General features: G+C 42.2%; 1 protein-coding gene across 1 annotated transcript; it reads left to right on the top strand.

The window, feature by feature from the left end:
• The first annotated feature begins 10,522 nt into the window (after positions 1-10,522).
• trib1 (tribbles pseudokinase 1) lies at positions 10,523-19,052 on the top strand. The gene is made up of 3 exons (XM_055053937.1): positions 10,523-11,557; positions 12,793-13,085; positions 16,229-19,052. Exons 1-3 carry the CDS (start codon positions 11,240-11,242, stop codon positions 16,701-16,703), a joined length of 1,086 nt encoding a protein of 361 aa, XP_054909912.1. The 5' UTR covers positions 10,523-11,239; the 3' UTR covers positions 16,704-19,052.
• Positions 19,053-19,886: the final 834 nt, after the last annotated feature.

Below are 19,886 nucleotides of genomic sequence, written 5' to 3'. Positions count from 1 at the left end.
CTTTCATAAAGCAGCATCAAGGAGATTTATGCTGGATGACAGTTTCATGTGCAATGCTCCCAAGAAAGGTTTCTAAAGAAATATTTTCATCGTGAAAAAAACAAAATAAATCAAAGTAAAGGGCACTTCAGGGGATGAGTGATAGGGAGAAGATTGAGAATGAAACAAATGCACAATAACAATATTAATAGTTATTTTTAGCCATGTCTTCTGGCCTGTCCATCAGTCGGGCCAGTTCTGCGGTTCACTCTAATAAAAGTCTGAAAAAGATTACTTTGATCTTTAAAATCTTGCAAGTCAGAAATATTTACAGATCATGCCACTGAAGTTTAGTGATTGACGTAAAACTTTATTGATCCCTGGAGGCTCTTCCAGCAGCAGCACTCATGACTAATAACAATATTTACTTTCATCACAGTTTCTGCTACTTTTCAATGTCATTTTCATGTGAATTTCAATATAAAACTATTTTCTTAAAGGCGTTTTTGAAAGATTTAGAGAAAAATGTTGGTCAAATATTAATATGCCTTGAAATGCATTGCAGTGATCCTGCTGGCATAAGAGCTGATATTACTTTCTTACAGCAATGTGTGTACGTTTATATTTAAAATTACATTTCTCTAAATGTCTGTCTCAATCTGAAAAGCAGGTTGGTTCGCAAGTCTTCATGAAAATCTGACCTCAGAAAATCTATGCAAAAGAATTTCTTTGCTTAAATAAGTGACTTTTTGCTAACAAATAACACTCTGAGGTCTGGCTGCTGTCTCTGATTGATGTAAGATGAAAGGTTTTGCATTCTCACTCCTAAATTTTTGGATTTTTATGTTCCCATAATGCCAAGATTCCGATTGTTTCTTAACTCTGGAGTAAAACATGTTTTGAACAGATGGAGGAATTTACTTTCACAGATATCACTCAGTGTCACTGCTGAGAAGATCTCTAAGGGAAGTACACATACTTCCTCTATCCTATTCTGTATAGTTAAAAAGCCTGCACACTCATTCAACAAATGCCTGTTAGAAAAGTGTTTTGTCATGACAAGGCAATTTTTTTTTGAACACCAAATGAACAAATGTTTGTATTGTGTAGTGACAACAAATGATGGCTGACAAAATAATCATTTTAGGCCATAAATTACACATTATTATCTAGAAAGCAAAGCACAGGGACTCAATGAAAGTCTTACAATCTCTGTTTGAACTGAACATGTAATAAGGGCTGAAAATGGAAATCCAAGATTTTGGGCTTACCACAAAAACGGGGTATCATTGTAGAATGAAAACTTGCTTTTTAAAAGGATTATTGGTTTTGGATTATGTTCTTAATATTAAAACATCAACTGCATTAGCTTTCTCTAAATTATGGCAGCACAGGGAACTTACAAATTGTGGCTCCTTAACCAACAATGCCATATTTCTTGGACCTAAGCAGAAGTCAGACCTGTAATCCATCAGAGCAACGTCACAAAATTCACCGTGTTTCAAAAACTTTCCTTTCCACATCCCAACCATGAAAATAATTGTATAATTTCCCCCACTTTCCTCAGACAATAAAACCGCAGTCGGTTCCAGTTTCCTTTTCTGCATGTTATTAATTCCACTGTGACATCATGGAGTCCTCTCAGCCATGCAGCTGCTTGGGCAACGGCGGCGATTGGTCAAAAACTGCGCATGGGGGGGGGTGACGTCTGCACATGGTGGAAACAGCATTTCTAAACACACATGCATGCACAATCGTTATCCACTTCCTATCAGCAACAGGAAACCCCTTGAGTCATCATGGAGCGGCGCTCTGAGAGTAAAGCAAACAATTTCAATGAAATCATGTGGTGGCTGGTGAATGACAGAGAGGAATTAAGAAATGACGTTCCTGGGAGGGAAGTGAGCTGAGCTTTTCGAGCGAAATTCCGCTGATGGGAAACAAATTTCCTACTAAGTGGATTTCACAAAAACGAAAACAGCACTGTTTCACTTATGAGTTTGATGGGTCAAAATGATTTATGGATTTTTTTGAAGAATCAATTGATATCAAATTGTCTTAATGGTTTGTTGTGTAGATGACCAAACTGGAGTTTTTGTTTTTTTGTTTTTTCAAAAAAGATTTCCATCAGGAGTAATTGTTAACCAAATCCTAGAAATCCAAAGGCATCTTTTTATAGAAATCAAAGATGGATGTGGAACATGTTGAAACTATTTTTTAAAAATTTTCCTAAAAATAGATGCTGAACCTCCTTTTTGGTTTATTTGTTGAGCATTTGCTTTTTGTTTTTGCAGCATTTGGACGTCAGTAATCATCTTCAAGTGGATGTGTTTTCCACTTTGCTCATATTCTCGGATTATTTAGACGGAACAACATTTTCTTTTCAATTACTTTGTTCCTGGAGGGCAAGCTAGGCTTTAATTGTAATGGAATTTCAAACCGAAGCGCGTTCATCCTTTGTCTTCCATTTATCCAAGGTCAGATCCCAGAGGTAAGCGGTCCAAAAGAGGAGCTCAGACGTCCTGCACCCTGGAGACATTCTAACGTTGTCTAGCTCAATCCAGAAGGTTCCAGGGTCATGGAGCGGGAGGAGGCGTATTTCTGTTTTCAAAGCACAAAGCTCTGCTGACAGGCTCTCCCAAGGAAAGGCTGTCCAAGCTGCGGCCAGAAGCAAAACAATACAAAGTCTCTTTTCTCATTAGTTTTGAAGCAAAAGGCGCTCTCAGTAGTCGTGGTTATTTGATGCTGTATAAATGTTGCAAACACACTGAGAGGTGATGGAAGGAAAACAGAAAGATCTGTGGTTGGATGCCCTGCTGTTAAAGTCAAAGTGATTCATAGGGGATAAGCAGAGACCTGATGTTTCAGCCAAACGTTGAACTGAACTTGAGCTGATTTGTTATTTTTTTAATTCTCAAGTTATCCTTAAGATTAAAATAATAATAATTATAATTTTTTAACTTCAGCTTTTGGTTCTTTGTTTTGAGGAAAAATTCAAATAAATTAACCAAGGACAAAAGGAATATTAAAAAGTAGTTTATACTAGTAGAGCTAAAACGAAACAAATATTGGAACATCAAAAGGTTGTTCTTCTGAGCTAAAAGAACATTTGAGTTTTGAAAGAGTGGGAACAATTTACTCCTCCAACAGGGAAAAACCTGAGAAGTTAGAAGAAATTTGGTTTTGATTTCAATTGTGAAGGGATGTCAGAATTCAAGTAAACAATTACAGGAACAATGAGATAATAGGGGGCAGATTTACTCAGTGTCTGGTCACAGAGTTAACTGGTCTGAGAGACGAACACGGACATCCGTCTTTTATTCCAGCTCATGCATTCATCAAGTTCTACATCTCCCCAGAGTTTTCCTACAGCGGGATGTGTTTGAAAAACCTCCAGAAAAAAAAAAATGTGTCCAGGTGGCGACCTGATTAGATGCAAAAAACACCTCAGTTGATTCCTTTTGATGTGAAGGCCGGTGGCATCTTCTCCGAACTCGCCACAGAAGGCAGAGCTCCTTGATCTCACTTTATTTCTGAAGGCGATTCCAGTCACAAGAAGGAGGAAGATCATTTTATTTATCTGTAGCATTCACATATTGTTAATATTTCTTCTTCCTTGAGCAAAATATCATGCTACTTCTCCCCTTGAAGAATTTTTACACCTGAACAGGATTTACTTGCTCTGGAGTTTGATCTCTATTTTTCTAGCACTGTGTTCAGGTTATCCGTCTTTATCGCTTTCAGAAGCGCACGACGTAGAAGGTTGAAGGAGAACCTGTCTAAGGAAATATATCTCTTCTGAAAATGTCAAAACTTTCCCATTTGTTCCAAGAATTTGTTTAAAAATAGTTTCTCTGTGTGTGAGCATGAAAAAAGTTGTTAAATAATCCTCCAATGAGGCCATTCAGAGAACGAAGGACAGGCTTCTACAGAAGGCATGAAAGAAAAGCAAGTCGTGCTGCTGTTCATCGTAATTTCCTGTTTTTTGGGAGGGGGTTTGCTTCTTTTATTTTTAAATAGCTGACTGAGTTAAAGCTGGAAAAGCATAAGGAGAAACCAAATTCAGAACACCCACACGGCTGGACTTCCACAAAGAATTAGGAACTCACAAGCCGTAGAGGTTGACATATGTGAAGTGAACCATGCATGCAAAACTTTCGCTTTTATTTCAAGAATTTGTTTAAAATTGTTTCTCTCCTATTGTATGTATGTGTGTGTGTGTGTGTGTGTACGTGTGGGTGTGTGTGTGTGTGTGTGTGAACATAAAAAAAGTGGTTAAATGGCCCTCCAATAACCAACCAGTGACCAGTACAAAAGAGATTCCTTCAGACACAAAAACTTGAAGTACAGGAGGAATTTTCATCCTTTTCGAACCACAAGAGATACAGAGACGGATTTGACGCTCCTGTCAGCAGTACTTAAAGATAAACTGCATTTCAGCTAAACATTATTTCTTGAAACTGCTTCTTTACAAGCTCTTGAAATAAAATTTTCTTGTGAATGCACTTTCAACATCGAGGGTTTTTTTGTTTTTGTGGGTTCTTTTCTTCAGCTACAGCTTCGCAGAAGACCTTTAAGGAAGTCTTTCTGCTGAGTATGTGTAAACATGACAACTCCCCTGTGTGAGAATAAATGCTCTCAATCAACAGAGAACCATCTGGAGGTATATGTTCCTATAAACTTGGTTTTTGGTGCGCTTTAAAACCTGAGCAGAGCGTACTGTAAAATTTGAACCAGATTTGGAAACCCGAGTGGATTTTGAAATCCAAAAACACATGTATGGCCAAGAGGGCAATCAGGCTCATCTACAGCCTCACAGATGAAAGACATTGTGATGGACAAGTTGGGATAACTTGCAAAGGAAGGCAGCATGTCTTGGCCAGACTAAAGTCTGGAGCAATTCCACATGAAACAGTCTCCATCTCAGGTCCCGGTTTGATTGATTGCCCTTGAGGTCAATGTAGGTTGTAAAAACAGAGCGTATTCATCAGAGGTGGTTACTGTGGTCTGATGACTAACTCCACACGAGACCTCAGCATTTAAGTTCATGAAGTTTTCAGAGTGCAGAGGTCAGGATGTACAGTAGAATATAATCGCATGCATGGGAGACGAACTTTTTATTTCAGAGGCAGACTTTGCACCCAAGGGAAAAATAACTGTGCAGTTCAATATCCATTACACGTCTATATCTCACTCTCGTCTGCAACAGGGTGTCAGCTTGCCAAAAGCGCTGAAATAACGGGAGAGTCAGACATTTGGGAAAATCATATTTTACCCTTATATTAAAAAAAAGCGTAGCCTCTGGCTTTTTATATTAAGTAGAGTCAAATAATTGACTTTCTGGAAGCCCCCACCCCTCAGCTGCATACACTATTAGGTTATTTTATATCTGTCATATGTCTTGCGTAGGTTCAATGAGGAGGTCATTGCTTGGCAGAACATGAAAACAAACATGTTTGTTGTAGTTTTGCACACCAGGTATTTTGTCAAAGAGTAAAATTGGCAATTACACTGCCTGAACCTTGTCGTGGTTGTTTGTTTTCCTCTCTTTGGTTGATCGTTGGGTTTGAGTCAAACAAAGCTCTTAAACTGTGACTCACTTAAAATCAGAAAATAAACAGGAAAAGAAAAATCCAACTATGGTAAACAATAATTGCTTTGACCTAAACTTCGAGTATGGAGATTGCTTGTATTGTGCATTTCTTTGCCAGTGCAGTTTGCAGCCATTTTTAACGTCACATCTGTCATTGAAAAGCCTCTGGGTTTTTTTTTTTTTTTGTTTTTTTGGGGGGGTTTTTCTGCCAGACCACCTGCCATCCCTCTATCAATTGTCACACTCGGTTCATTGTTCCCCGGTTTCAGGGGGTTGGCCTCTACCTCCAAACAATCAGAGTGCAACCGGCTTGATACATCCTGGAGAGATTGTTACATTCTTACCTTTAGTGTTTCCAATTAACTCTCGATGCATGTTTATAGGTCATGCAATTCCTTGATACCCCTCCACACTTCTGCCCCTTAGTTTCGAGGGTATGTATCACTTGGTTAGGTTTAACACAACATTTTGGATAAGGTTCAAGCAGAAAATGCTTCCTCTTTAGTTTTCCAAATCCTAAAGAAAACACTTTATAGTGATCCACTGACCAAGCATTGAAAAATAATTTGGAGATTCAGACATATCTTGGTAACACTTTGGTTACATTTTGGCTTCAACATTTCAAATCAATAAAGTGAAGTGGTAAGAAAACACCACACGCAAAACGAGGAATAGACTTTTAAGATGAGGGGAGTCCAATTTAAACACAGCCTTTATCACAAAACATTAAGTTCAGGTTATGCCATGCTTCTTATAGAGGTAGTTGCGTATCTTTCAGAAAAAGTGCATCATCCTAAATTTTAATGCAAGTATGCTGAAAACCAAATGCAGATAAATTAAGATTTTGCTCCAGCAGAAAGATTTCGACTCCCAGATTTTGTGTCTACAGTTGAACTCTTGGTGTGGTCTTAAAGTAGCACCCGCTTTTTATTTTATTAATTCTGTCTGTTTAGATTAAGAAAGATTACCCAGCAGTAACACTGATTCCCAGTGATGGCTGGCTGTCAGCCAAAGCAGACTTTTAACTATTTTCAAAGCAGATCAATTCCCAGCCTCTCTGTATGACTGCCAGCAGTGAGGGACTCTTCTAATTACAACAAGGGAGAGCATGGTCTGAATACTGTTTTCTTTTGCAGCTTGCTGGTGTGGGGACTCGGTTACACTCCCACGCAGGCACCAAATAGATAAATGTAACACACACCTTCATGCACACACAATGGAAGGCTGCAACCTTCTGATTAGTGATATAATTTACATCATAAAGAGTCAAACGAAATCTAAACATCTCGGGAGAATCTTACAAGTTGACCTCAATGCATCTGTCAGGGGCAAAATACACGATACTGGGTTGATCGAATGAGACAAGGAGTTTTATAGAATCTGTAAAGAGTGTAGATTATTGCAGTTTATATTTGAGTAATCCATTTAAATTAATCATAAATTTGGGTTTGATCAATCTAAGTATGTTACAATGACCAGGTGCAGTTCAAATTAAAGTCTCTGAAAAAGTTCCTCATTTAGCACTATAATGCAGAAACAACTTTGGGGTTGTTTGCAGCGATGGACTAGCTGTCTTTTATGAACTCCAAAAGCAGTTGTGCTTCATTTGTCACTCTTTCTAGACTTAGACTTAGACTTAGACTTAGACTTAGACTTAGACTTCCTTTATTGTCATTGTACAAAAAAAACACAAGGTGAATCTTGACAACGAAATGTCGTTACTTGGCTACCAGTGTAGCAGAGCTAAAACCTTATACTACACAATAAATAAATAAATACAATACAAGTGCCATAGAATACACAGGTTCAGTGTTGTGAACAAAACTAAACTAAAGTGCATGTATTGACCATGTCCATGGGGGTGATTTGGTTTGTGAGTGTGTGGAGGGGTGTTATGTGGCGTTAAGCAGTCTGATGGACCGGGGGAAGAAACTGTTCAGTAGTCTGGTTGTTCTGCACAAGATGCTGCGGAACCTTCTTCCAGACGCCAGGGGGGAAACAGTCCATGGTTGGGGTGGGTGGGTCGGAGAGGATCTGGTGAGCGCGAGACAGGCAGCGCCTCTCTGCGATGTCCTTGATGCAGGGGAGCAGAGCCCCCGTGATCTTCTCCCCTGTCCTCACCACCCTCTGTAGAGACTTCCAGTCAGAGGCCCTGCAGCTCCCAGACCAGATGGAGATGTAGCTGGTCAGTAGGCTCTCGATGGTCCCTCTGCTCTACCAAGCATCCAAAGTGCTGCTATGCAGGTGATTTAAGTGTAGGACATTGAGGATGCACAGATTGGTAAAACGTCTGTCTGCTGAATCGCAATTTCAGCTCCAACATTCAGATGTCGGGGTCCAAATCTGGTGCAAACCACAGTAAAGCACAGATTCATCCTGCATTGACCAACAGTTGAAGGTGACAGTGGGGGTATTGTGGTGTTGGATAAATTATCTTGGCAAACTTTGGGTTTTTGAGTATTGTGTAAACCCCACACCCAACCAGAGCATTGTTGTATTGTATTCCAACGACCCCACCAGATCTTAAGCCAACAAAGGTCCTTTGGGACGTGGAGGAAGGGGTAATTCATATCATCAATATGCAGCCCACAAATCTGCACAAACTATCTGATGCTCTCAGGTCAATATGGATACAAATTTCTGTCGAAAGTTTTTCAATCTTGTTGAATCTATGCCAGAAAGAGTAAAGACGTTTAAAGGTAAAAAGGGGTCCAAAGACATCCCACGAGCTACTGCACCCAGTGTTAGGAAACAGACTTTACTTCATCATTAAATGTTGTGCTGTCTCAATATCTGTGTATTTGTTTACACCCTTACAAACTGTCATTGCATGGAGTCTTGGAAAACCTTTCTTAATCACAGCCAACACAAAAAAGCCGATTCCTCCTGTGAACACCTGAACTCTGTGTCACACTTAAACAAACTACAGTCACACATCCTTTCGTTGATGTCAGACAACAATGAGCCTTTCGGCCTGAGAACTGCTGCTGTTGCTCCTACAATAACGACTGTTCAAGCTGTTGTTTAGGACTTTGAAAGAAAAAAGATATCAGGGAACCTGTTCCTGTGCCTGCTCTGCTGCATGACAAACACACTTGCTCACCGACACACACATACATCAATCAGCCTGATGAGTCACCTTCAGGTTTTTTTGGTATCGTAGGACGACCACTGCACAAAGAAGGAATGCGAGACCTAAAAATAACAGCCATCATTCCTGTGGAATCTGCGGCTCATCCATGTTTGGCCAGCCTGAGGGAACAGGTTTCTGTGACCTTTCTGAGTCAAGCAGAACCCAGCTGCCGTGACCTGGTTAAGTGTGTGACCTCCGAGAACTGGGCTGCAAAATGTGAAGAGAGACATTTCTGAAGTGGCAAGCTTCTGTTTGGAAGGAGGAGTTGTAAGAAAGTGCAGACACACACTCACTCACACACACGCACACACAGACGCACTCAGAGAGGCCAGCTGGTGCATTTCGGAGAACGCTCAGCAAGCCTCTGCCGCAGCAACCGTGCTTGTTCAACATCAAGCAGCGGAGGGGGAAAAAAAAGAGAACTCTTGCACAACACACACATGCAGTCACGCGTGTGTTCACACCCCGACAAAACACATCATTGTCCACGTTGCTAATCACTTCATACGCTGCCGTCTTCAACAGTCTTCTCTACAGGAATGTTTTTGATCTGACTTTATATTCTGCTCTTCACCCTGCAGTATCCGGCTCTCACACTCTAAAGCAACAGCCCAAAGCTCACTTATTATATTTTCTCAAGAATGTTGCATCAGTTGAACACAATTGCATATCATCTCTTCTCTCCTCTGTGGTATTTTCACTTTTCACCCTATTTTGTAGTCATATTAACTTCAGATTGCTTACAGTTGGTGTTGTTTACCGAGCCAAGGTGGCATACTTTATATGAGAATGCTTATAGCCCAGCACTGCTGCAGTTTTATGGAGGTGAGTCATGTTCACATAACAAACAGGCCCTGCATGGGAAAATACTGTATCACAGGATGCAGAGTTAAGCCCGAATCAACCGTGTGTTTAGTCCACACCTGAGACTCCGCAGGGGCTCGGAAGTTCCAAAATTAAACAAAGCACACCGGCGGCAGAAAAACAAAACGCAAGGCAGACACCAACGCTTTGAGTTCACAGGTACGTTCTCATTTTTACAGTGTGAATTGTGGTTTAAATGAAGAAGGACAGCAAGTCACGGTCCTTTGTTGAAGCCCTGTGGCTTTCTTTTCTTCTCAGTCCCTTCAAAGCCAGTGAAAAATTTCAACAGGGACATTGCTGAGAGCTTTACGACAGCAGGAATGACCACTGACCTGCTGCCAGGGACTTTCTGTGTCATTGCAAAAAGTAAATCACATCCTTTCCTTCTATGTGAAATGACATGGTGTGTTTAAAATTTTGTGGTTGCACTTTTGTTGTGTGCTTTGTAAACCAGCATGGGTTTCCTTCTCATTGTGTGTTTCTTTCTTTTTTTTTTTTTTTTTTTTTTTATTATGTATTTTTTATCATGTGGTTTGATTCCCGTTTGAAAAGTTCCTGGTATGTTATTGGTTTTATGTGAAGTTGCGTGTGTTTCTGCTGAATTGTTGCGCTTGCAAAAATGTGGTGTTGGGTTTGCCTTTCTATTTTTCTCTGCAAGAACCCTCAGCGGTGGTTTGGGGTGTGTTGGTGTGCTGCAACCCAGCATGGCGCTCAAGCAGCAATGTTACTGACAGGATGGCCCTGCAGAGGACAGTGAGGGGAACTGAGAAGGATTATTATTATTATTATTATTATTATTATTATTATTATTATTATTATTATTATTATTATTATTATTCACGCCCCAGTGACTACATAAAAGCCGAAGCTGGTTTTGTGTGTACCTTACACGAGAAGAAAAAAAAAAAAAGACAAGTACAACATGGCGATGTGAGAGCACAATATTACGAAACACCTGAGTCAGACAACAAGTTAGAGATGGTTAATTATTGTCTAGAGCCTGCTTAATGATGTAGGCATGATAAGGTTGACTAACACATGATCTCCTCATTCCTGGCTGCTGCTCATGTTCTTGTTGTATCAGCGCAATCTCAGAAGTGAGCAGGAATGTGGAGACTCGCAGCGCCCTGTTAAAACTCCCTTTGCCTCATGCCCGCTTGGAGAGCCTTTCTTTTCTTTCTTTTTTTTTTTTTTTTTTCTTTTTTTTTAATACATACGCTGGAAGGTAACAGTGGGCAGAATCATCACACAGACGGGCTGAGCTGGAGTCTGCGCTGTTACTGGATTGCTCAACGCTTGTGTCACCGGGAGGGTGGACTGGTCGGGCGGAGTGTTTGAGCTCAGAGCTCAACATCAGTGAAGCGCACTCACTCTCAACCTCTGTGAGTGAGGCGGTCTCTTTCTCTCTCTGTCTCTCTCTCTCTCTCTCTTTGTCTGTCGTTCTTTTCCCTTCTTTCTCTGTCGGGGCTTTTCAGGATTGGATTTTTTTCTCTCTCTCTCCCTCCTCACTGAAAGTACCTCTGAAGCAGCACCCAGAGCAGGACGTGGGATTCACTGGTCTGAGAAGTCTCCGACGGGAAGAAATGGAGCGCACAGTTGGCATATTCTGCTAGGACGCATCTTGAACAAGTGGACTGCCTCCTCTCTTTCTGACTCTCATTTCCCCCCAAATGGTGAATCGGCCCTTCAGGATGAACTTGCAGTGCAGCAGCCCGGTGGCTCCCTGCATCCGCAGAGTCGCCCACAAGCGCCTGGACTCGGATGACCAGCCGCCGGCGAAATGCGCGAGGCTGAGCGCCGACTCCGGGGACCCGCAGGGACTCCTCGGCGCGTCCCCCAGCTCCCCGGTCAGCCCCGTAGCCAACCCGGTCCCCGGCGCCCACCAGGGACCGTCCAGGATAGGAGCGTTCCTGCTGCTGCCCCTGGCGGACCGGGAGAGCCTCCACGGCGCGATGAACACCGACACCGGCGATGAGCTGCTGTGCAAGGTATGCGCAGTCCAGGGCATTGTGCAATTTTCTTTCAATGAATGATGTTGCTCAATCGCCCGTCTGACATGTTATCCGTATTTAGCTCACTTTTTTTCTTTTTTTTTTCAGCAAATGTCATTCTCACGCGAAATCTGTTGACACTTTGCGTAATAACAGCGGTGTTGCTTAATGGTTTATTTTGTTTTTTTAGAAGCGCTTGATCAGCTGAAATAAATAAGAATAAATAAACAGCCGCACGCCGACTTGCTTTGTGTTTGGGAGACGCACCACAGCTCCATACTGTCCGTCAACTCGGCTTATTTGCATACACGTCATTGCAATACGCCAGGCTGTGACAAACACAGAGAAATGCAAACATGTATGGGAAAGATGGAAAGCGATGATAGGGATGTGCCCAGATAAGGAAATATCCCTGAGCTGCTCCACTTTTGTGTTTTTTTTCTCCCCCTTTTTCCACTGTGCACAGAGTACAGTGGATGCGTTTGGCTTTGTTGTTTAATGAAAGTTAATCGCTTCATGCCTGAGTGACTCATTCGCAGAGGCGCATCTGAAAAGTTTTGCAAGAGGGCAAGGGGGGGGGGGGGAGGAAAATGGGGACCACGAAAAATTCATGCTGTGGCAAATCAAAAAGTCATGACAGAATCTACAGTTTCATGTTATGGTTGCACTTAAAACCTATCTGCAAAAAAAAAAAAAAAAACAGACATTTAAGTTTTTAAACAAACATATGCAGAAATCAGCTGACTTGATGTGTTCAAACATATATTTTGTTGCTGTCATAGAATTTTGTGTCTTTGATCTTAACATGCTATAACTCTCAGATGTTTTTAATACACGATCTTTTAATGAAGTGACTTATTCTGAAAGAGGCAGCAGGAAGGACAAAAATGAAATAACATAGAAATAGAAATAAAGGATTTTTTTTCTACTCAGTTGTTTCCTTTTGACTCTTCAATCCAAAGAAGAAGATAAACAAGCATTATGCATGAGTTGGCTGTAATTTCAGCTAATGCATAAAGGAGTCCGGTGCCTTCATTAGCCCACAGCATGATGACACTACTGCTTTTTAGTCACCATTTTGTGAAACTCAGCATATGTCCTGTTTTTTTTTGTAAATTCACCACTATATTTGCATACCTCACATTATAACAATCCCACTCCGTCCACTTTTCTCTAACTTTTCATCCTGCTTCTCTGTCCCTCTTCCTCTTCCTCTCCGATCCCTCTGCCAGGTGTTCGATATGGGGGTGTACCAGGACAAGATCAGAGCCTACGGCGTTCTGCCGCCTCACAGGAATGTGGCTGGCATCAGGGACATCATCCTGGGGGAGCGCAAGGCCTACGTCTTTCTGGACAAGGACTTTGGGGACATGCACACGCTTGTGAAGAGCTGCAGGCGGCTGGACGAAGAGCGAGCCCGCAGACTGTTCCGGCAGGTGGTCCTGGCCGTGGCACACTGCCACCAGGCGGGTATTGTGCTGGGCGACCTCAAGCTGCGCAAGTTTGTCTTTGCAGACGAGAAAAGGTGAGATCAATTGAACATAGTTGTCCTTAATACTCTCATTGTATCTTTATTTAGTGTAAATCCACGCTCATCAGCCCCTTTCTAGGGAAACACTTTGATTTAAGTTTCAGACGGCACTTAACTCAGAAACGATGTTTAACTCAATAAAAGAGCCTGTTTATACACACTTTTCCCTGATTTCCAATAAGAAACATCACTTTTCTTGTCTAATTTCTCACCCAAATGAATTCAAACTGACAACTGGTAAACCTTTTTTTTATGGTTGACGATTACATTAAAATGATGGGTCCAAATTTTCAAAGCAAACCAATAGCTGAGTTGGCTGTAATCTGCAACTTCACCAACAGATGGCTCTACATGGCACACTTTCCTCCTTCAAGAAAGTAAAAATGAATACGGTGCACTTACGCTGTGCAACGTTTCTCCTTTCAACACTGCAAATTTGCTCAAGCACATTTTTATTGTAATCTTGATATAACAGGGAGGTTATTTTGTTTGAATGGTATTAAACCTGAATGGCTGCAGTGTAGTGGCACATGCCAGTGAAAGCCCACAGCCGGCATGGCAGCAGCTGATACACACAGGCCGTGTGTTCGAATCTGGATGTGGGAACAGATAGAGTAGGAGGTTCTGTACTTGTGGAGGCAGACTGCTCAGCTTCCCAGATTTTCGCCTTCTCTGTCTGTCTCCCATCCTCGCCTGCGACGTGTCCCTTTGTGTGCTCGCGTTCTGTTTGTTTTGCATGTGTATGTGCCTGTATGTGTGAATGCGGTGGGCGGCAGTTTTGGCAGAGCCGCGAGACGAGGCTGCTGAATGAGATGATCGAACCCTTCTGCAGGCCGTTACATTCGAAAACATTTATTGCTCATTATTTATTAATAAATTACATCATAGCTGCGCTGCAGGAGAACCAATGGCTCCAATTGGGTTTCATTCACATGCACGGAGGAGCAGCTCTGATGCTTTGAACCGGCTCCCACACACACACACACACTCAACCCACACAGACACACATATGCTTTTACTTGTGGGTGCTACGTTCCGTTCAGGAAATCACTCAAAACATTTTCAAACAAAATTATTTGTTGCACCTTTTAACTCTGTTTCTTAGAAGCGTCAGCTTATTTCTCTCTTCCACCGACGTTCCCAAGCACACATTTCCATGAAGAATTATCATCAGTAAGCGTCTTCAGCCATAACCTCAGGGTTAGCTGGGTCACAGTGGATGAATAAGAGCGGGGAACCACTGAAAGGAGTTGAAGCTGCTTGTGCCCCTCTAATAGCTATACCGCTGCAGAGTGATGAGTCACAGTGTATATGTGCAGAGGAGAAGAGGAGGGAGGGCTGCACAGCTCTTTTTCCTCAACCTTAGGTGTTTGTTCATACATGCTGAGGTTCCAACTAAATTACAAATAAAGCTGTGATGTGTTCTTGCACCAACGATTTTCTTACCAAACACCTCAAACAGACACTTTAAGAACTTTGGGAAGGTTTCATCCACACTTCTGTGACATACACTTAAAAAAAAAAACTTACTTCTAAGCATCCACAGACATAAGTCAACATAAGTGTGATGTGAATCTGTATGATCTCACTCTTTCCTTTGAACATTTCTGTAAAATTTACAATTCAACAGCTCTGGAGCCCTGATACACAATCTGTGATGCAATGCCCTGGCCGACAAAGCTGCTTTCCAGCCAGAGTCACGAAAAAATTCACAACAATCTGATGAATGCTGTCCTCATTGACAGACACGCGCACACGCACACGCACACGCACACACACACACACACACACACACACACACACACACACACGCACACGCAGATATGGAAAAACAGAGTGCAGATGGAGGAGTCAGTTTAGGGAAGGTGAATAGTGCTGAGAAGCATGCAGAGCTCGACTGGCGGGCCAACCCTCCTCTCCGTGCGTCACTGATGTGGCAACAGCCATTTGAGGGTAATTATGGCACGGCTGGCGCCGCCAGTGTGGGACCCAGGTGCAGATAGCCTGGGCTCGAGACGTAGCCGGAGAGAGTAGAGAAGATATGTTCTCTCAACAGTGGGGATGACTCACTCTCTCCACTCCTTTAACTCTCTCTGTTCTGATTCTCTTTCTGCCTCCATCCCTCTTTCTCCTCCACCGACTTATCTCCTCCACTATCTGGCTGCTTAAATATCATTTGCTCTCCTCTTTGGGCCTTCTGGCTGTCATGCTTTCTGTGGTGATCCATTTTTCTCCTCAGCTGCTCTTTTATTACCGCTGAAGGGGTTGTCCAGATTTTGTTCTAAATGCAAAATATTGTGTGCTTCTTTGTCATTTTTGCTTGACAAAAATTGATTCATGCCTTGTAAACATTTCCTCGTCATTCCTGGGATGATGACATTTTCTTTCCCCTGAAAATGGAAAGATGCTCACATTAAAAGCTGTTAGTTTATTTTATTGATACACACGCTTCTCTTCAAACAATCTGTGCTTACGTGGGTCTAAGCATTTTCTAAAACTCAAACAAAAGTAGGAGTTTTGGCCCAGAACTGCTTTAGACGTGCCATTGTTAGTGTAACCGTTGCCGCTGTATGTGGAGTATCTGTATTAGTTATTGATTAGTTTCCTGCAGACAATGTAGACACATTTTTTAAAAATATGAGATTACTTTTAATTTATAAGATAATCCATGCACTGAGATTTAAAAGTCTTGAAGTCTTTTCTGGGGCTGAAACAGAGTAGAAAATCTCAGGCCTCCAGTTGCTCTGCTCCAGGACTAAATGCATGTTCCATCATTTACATGCCTAAATATAGCTAGCAGAGTGTGAGTAAGGAAAGAGAGTGCTGCAGTTTTATATTTATGTGAGTGTTTATGTGGCCAGGCTAGTGCCAGGAAGTTACTGGAAATTTGCTTAGGCAGCTCTGGTTCTTAAACAAGAGTCACTCAGCTTGTCTTGGGTCAGAGTGAGGCCACTGGAGGATGGTATGCAAATATGTGTGCTGCCGGTTCCTGGACTGTCTGTCCATTTGTTGCTGTGCAGATTAAGGCTAAACAGAATATGTCATGATGACTAAAGCTCCCTGCTCTTGTTGTAGGTTTAAACAGAACCGGCTCTGGGCATCTAAATTCTAACGATTTCTCAAATTTGTTCTTACAGGACACACGTGAGACTAGAGAGCCTCGAGGACTGCCGCATCCTTGAGGATCCCAACAGAGACTCTATGTCAGACACCCATGGGTGCCCTGCCTACGTCAGCCCCGAGATCCTCAGCGGCTCAACACCGTACTCCGGCAGGATGGCTGACATGTGGAGCCTGGGGGTCATGCTGTACACCATGCTGGTGGGTCGCTATCCCTTCCATGACCCGGACCCGGCCACTCTGTTTTCCAAAATCCGCAGGGGCCAATGCTGCTTGCCAGAAGGCTTGTCGCCGAAGGCCAAGTGTTTGCTCCAGAGCCTGCTGAGGAAAGAGCCTTCAGAGAGACTAACGGCAGCCGAGCTGCTTGCTCACCCGTGGTTCCACCTGCCGCTGTCGCACCAGGATGTAGCGTCGGGTGAGCAGGAGGTGAACTCGGCAGAACAGACAGTGCCATCCTTTGAAGTGGAGGAGAACGACGATCTGTTCTGTTGACAGACACGGTGAAGAGAGCCTGACTACGAGACCAAAACAGATCTCGTGGTCGTCGTTTTTGTACATTGGCACTTTTTAGAAACCTGTTTGTGTACTGGTATGTGTACATACAACCTCAAGCTTTCTACAGAAACTCACTGTACTGTATTCTGATGTCTTGTATGTGTTACTTTGCTAAGGGCATTGCTTACAATGGTCATTCATTGTGCAGTTGTGCATTTTAAAACAATAGTTGGTGCTAAAAAAAATCACAATGATTCAGAATTTGTCAGATCGTTTTTAAAAGAATATTCTCTGCAGGCTTCTTTGAGTGTATCACATGAATTTTAAACCCCCCCTCTCTCTCGTTGCCTGCATTCATACGCCTTCACAAAGCATTAGCTGAATCTTAACTGCGATGGCCAGGGCTGTTGTTCCTCTCACTCTCTGGCCAGGCTGCGGCTGACTCAATAGTTGACTCGAGGACGGTTTGAGCTCAAGCCCGACGTCCTCGAGCAGACAGTGACACAAAGTAGGAAAGATGGTTAGCAAGGGACTCGTGTGTCACCCTCAGCGTGACACTACGGAGGTGTCTCACTGCCAATCTGGCAATGTCTGAGCGAGTGGAGATCATTTACAAATCTCACACCATATGCAGAAGGTTGAGAAAGGCAGGATGTTGCTGGTGTAAGACTTGTCACGCGCAGTCAGCAAATAATAGTGACACCAGTTCTGGAAGAAGTTCTTGTAAATGGCCAACCCAGTGGAGGTTCAATCTCATTTGTGGCCAGTGATATATATGCAAGAGTTGCACCGAGTAGGGAAATGTCTGATCTGACAACGCAGCTGTTGCAGCCACAGCTGGACATAGGCCAGTATAAAATTCTCGTGCTAAAACACTGGTTTGAATTTTTGTGTATTTAGATAAAACTTCAATCAACTAATCAGATGATTGACATGATCTAAAAACGAAAAGCACAGTTATTGCTGTTTGGAAATATAGGATGAATTTAGTTGAATTGAAAGTGCTTATTGTCTATGAAATTACCCATTTTGCTGCTGGCTAATTCACATTAGCTGGCCATTGGCTGTGCAGCTCTTAGCTGGCCCATTGTACTTTTAAAACAGCACTACTTTGTCAGAGCAGCAGCTGCCTCTCTGTTAGGTCAAACAACATGGCTTGCTGTTGTTTCAAGGCTAAAAATATTTCCAAGCAGCAAATTTTCTCTTTTTGTAAGAACGTGAAGCAGCCTTCTTTTGGTTAGCTGAGCCAAAAAGTGAGCAGAAGTAGGCGAGGGCTTTACTGCCCTGCTATATGCTATTATAGCTGGAGAAAACTCTACCCACTCTGGTACTTTCTCTCAAGTGGATTTCAAATCCATAGGAACTTAAATATAGGAACTTAAACATAGGTGATTTTCACTGTCTTAAAATCTTAACTTTTTGAAATCTTGGTACACCTGGATACCAAAATTGGCCAATGCCAACGCTTCGGTTTTTAGGAATAAGTCTTATCAACCAACACTAAGTTGTCACGGTAGTCAGGAACAGAAAGTGCCACGTTGCATCGAAAAATATAAATTTCCCTGTGAAGTGGTCAGACCTGTTCTTTGTGGTGTCTTTAGAACATCACGTCAGTGATCACACAAAGCCGACTCGCTGCGCCTGCATTCGCTGTGCTTCGTAAACCGAAGGAGACTGAGTTGGTCGCAGTCTGGCATCATACAAAGTCTATTGATGAGTCAGCGCTTAAACTTGTCAATAGAAACTTGACTCTGACCTTGACTCAAGAAATTTCTTCAGACCAGTTCACTTCACTACTACTTTTTTTTTTTAACTTTGTTTTATTGTCGTCAGGGACATGATGTACAAAGCCTAAAAGAGACATTCAAATTATTTGGTTTGTAACAAAAGAATAGAGGCTTCCAGGCCTACTTCATTCTGATACAATAGAGTGAAGTATCAGAATGGTACAATGGTACTGAATCTGGTACGACTGAGGAGTGATTAACCTTTAATTTGCAAGTCATACAGTAGCTTATTCTATAAAATATCTTCTTGTTTGCTGTAGTCTGTAAGAGACTAGTGACAACCTGTATTGTTCCTCACAAGGAGGTCATTTAAGAAATTTATGATTTTGTTGCTTTATATACGTAGAATGAGTCACTCATATGACGTGTAAAGTTAACTGACACGGGTGCACGATCTCCATATTGCACTGTGAATCATGTAGTTGTGACACAACCTGAAGGCTTCGTCGGCCCCCAGCGGTTACATGTGAGAGTTATATTCAGTGTACAAAGTGTGTAAATATGTATATTTGAGGTATATGTTGAATAATTGAATAAAGATCACAGTTTTTCATATTCACGTGACTTGTTTTTCATTCCCTCTCCACCTTCGCAGCTCAAGTATGTGCCTTTAAAGGTTTTCCTAGAAGAAATCTCTTTTGTTTGAACTCCTTGTTGTCGCAGAGGCAAACAACACCTTTTCTTTGTCGGTCTCTCCAAAAGGAAAAGAACTGGGAAAACCTTTGACCGCTCAGTCTCCATCTCTTCCTCCAATTGGTTTCTCTTCTCTGACCTTTGCGTAATGCAACGTTTAACTCCTCAAACACACAAATGTCAATAGTGGGTCAATGTCTTTTTTTCCTGGAATACACCAGGGAGCACATTTGCTCTGTTGTGTTCTTTTTTCTTGTTTTTTTTTTTTCCAATAACCTACAGAGCGTGAGGTCAACTCATTAAAAAACACAGCACAGTTTTCCCTCAAACACATCCACTCTTTTCCTGCCTGCTTTACTTTTACTCTCGGATCATTTGTTTGACCTATAAGAGTTTGGCATGTCTCCACCCTTCGCGTGTTATGACTACCCGAGGCACGGCTGGCTGGGGCTTGCGTAAGTGTTGAGTGTATGTGTTCTTGTGCATACCTGCTTCCATGTCTGCGTAAGTGTGTGAGTGAAAAGTCAGATTAGGTATCAACAGGGTAGCTGAATTGTCTTGGTTGCTGGGAAGCAGCCAAAGCAACTACGGTATTGCCTAACTGAGAGTCGAGGTTCCGTCTCGAGGGATGACGGTAAAAATAAGGTGCAGGATGAGGTCATGTAATAAATTTCTACAGGAAACTCTTGTTTTGTGAACCTCAAGAAATTTATTGACATATTAATCTCATATCCTTTAAAGGGAATGTAATCTTAAGCTA

This window comes from Poeciliopsis prolifica, unplaced genomic scaffold (genome assembly GCF_027474105.1).
Source record: "Poeciliopsis prolifica strain line A6 unplaced genomic scaffold, Auburn_PproV2 SCAFFOLD038, whole genome shotgun sequence".
NCBI classification, from domain to species: Eukaryota; Metazoa; Chordata; class Actinopteri; order Cyprinodontiformes; family Poeciliidae; genus Poeciliopsis; species Poeciliopsis prolifica.
The sequence above is the reverse complement of the archived record's forward strand: the minus strand, read 5'-3'. Positions and strand labels throughout refer to the sequence as shown.

What these genes read in the sequence shown, in the direction of transcription:
- trib1 (XM_055053937.1), top strand. Translation starts at nt 11,240, where the DNA reads ATGGTGAATCGGCCCTTCAGGATGAACTTGCAGTGCAGCAGCCCGGTG. An exon ending in GCGATGAGCTGCTGTGCAAG is followed by an intron (nt 11,558 to 12,792) that starts GTATGCGCAGTC and finishes TCCCTCTGCCAG; the next exon opens with GTGTTCGATATGGGGGTGTA. An exon ending in GTCTTTGCAGACGAGAAAAG is followed by an intron (nt 13,086 to 16,228) that starts GTGAGATCAATT and finishes TTGTTCTTACAG; the next exon opens with GACACACGTGAGACTAGAGA.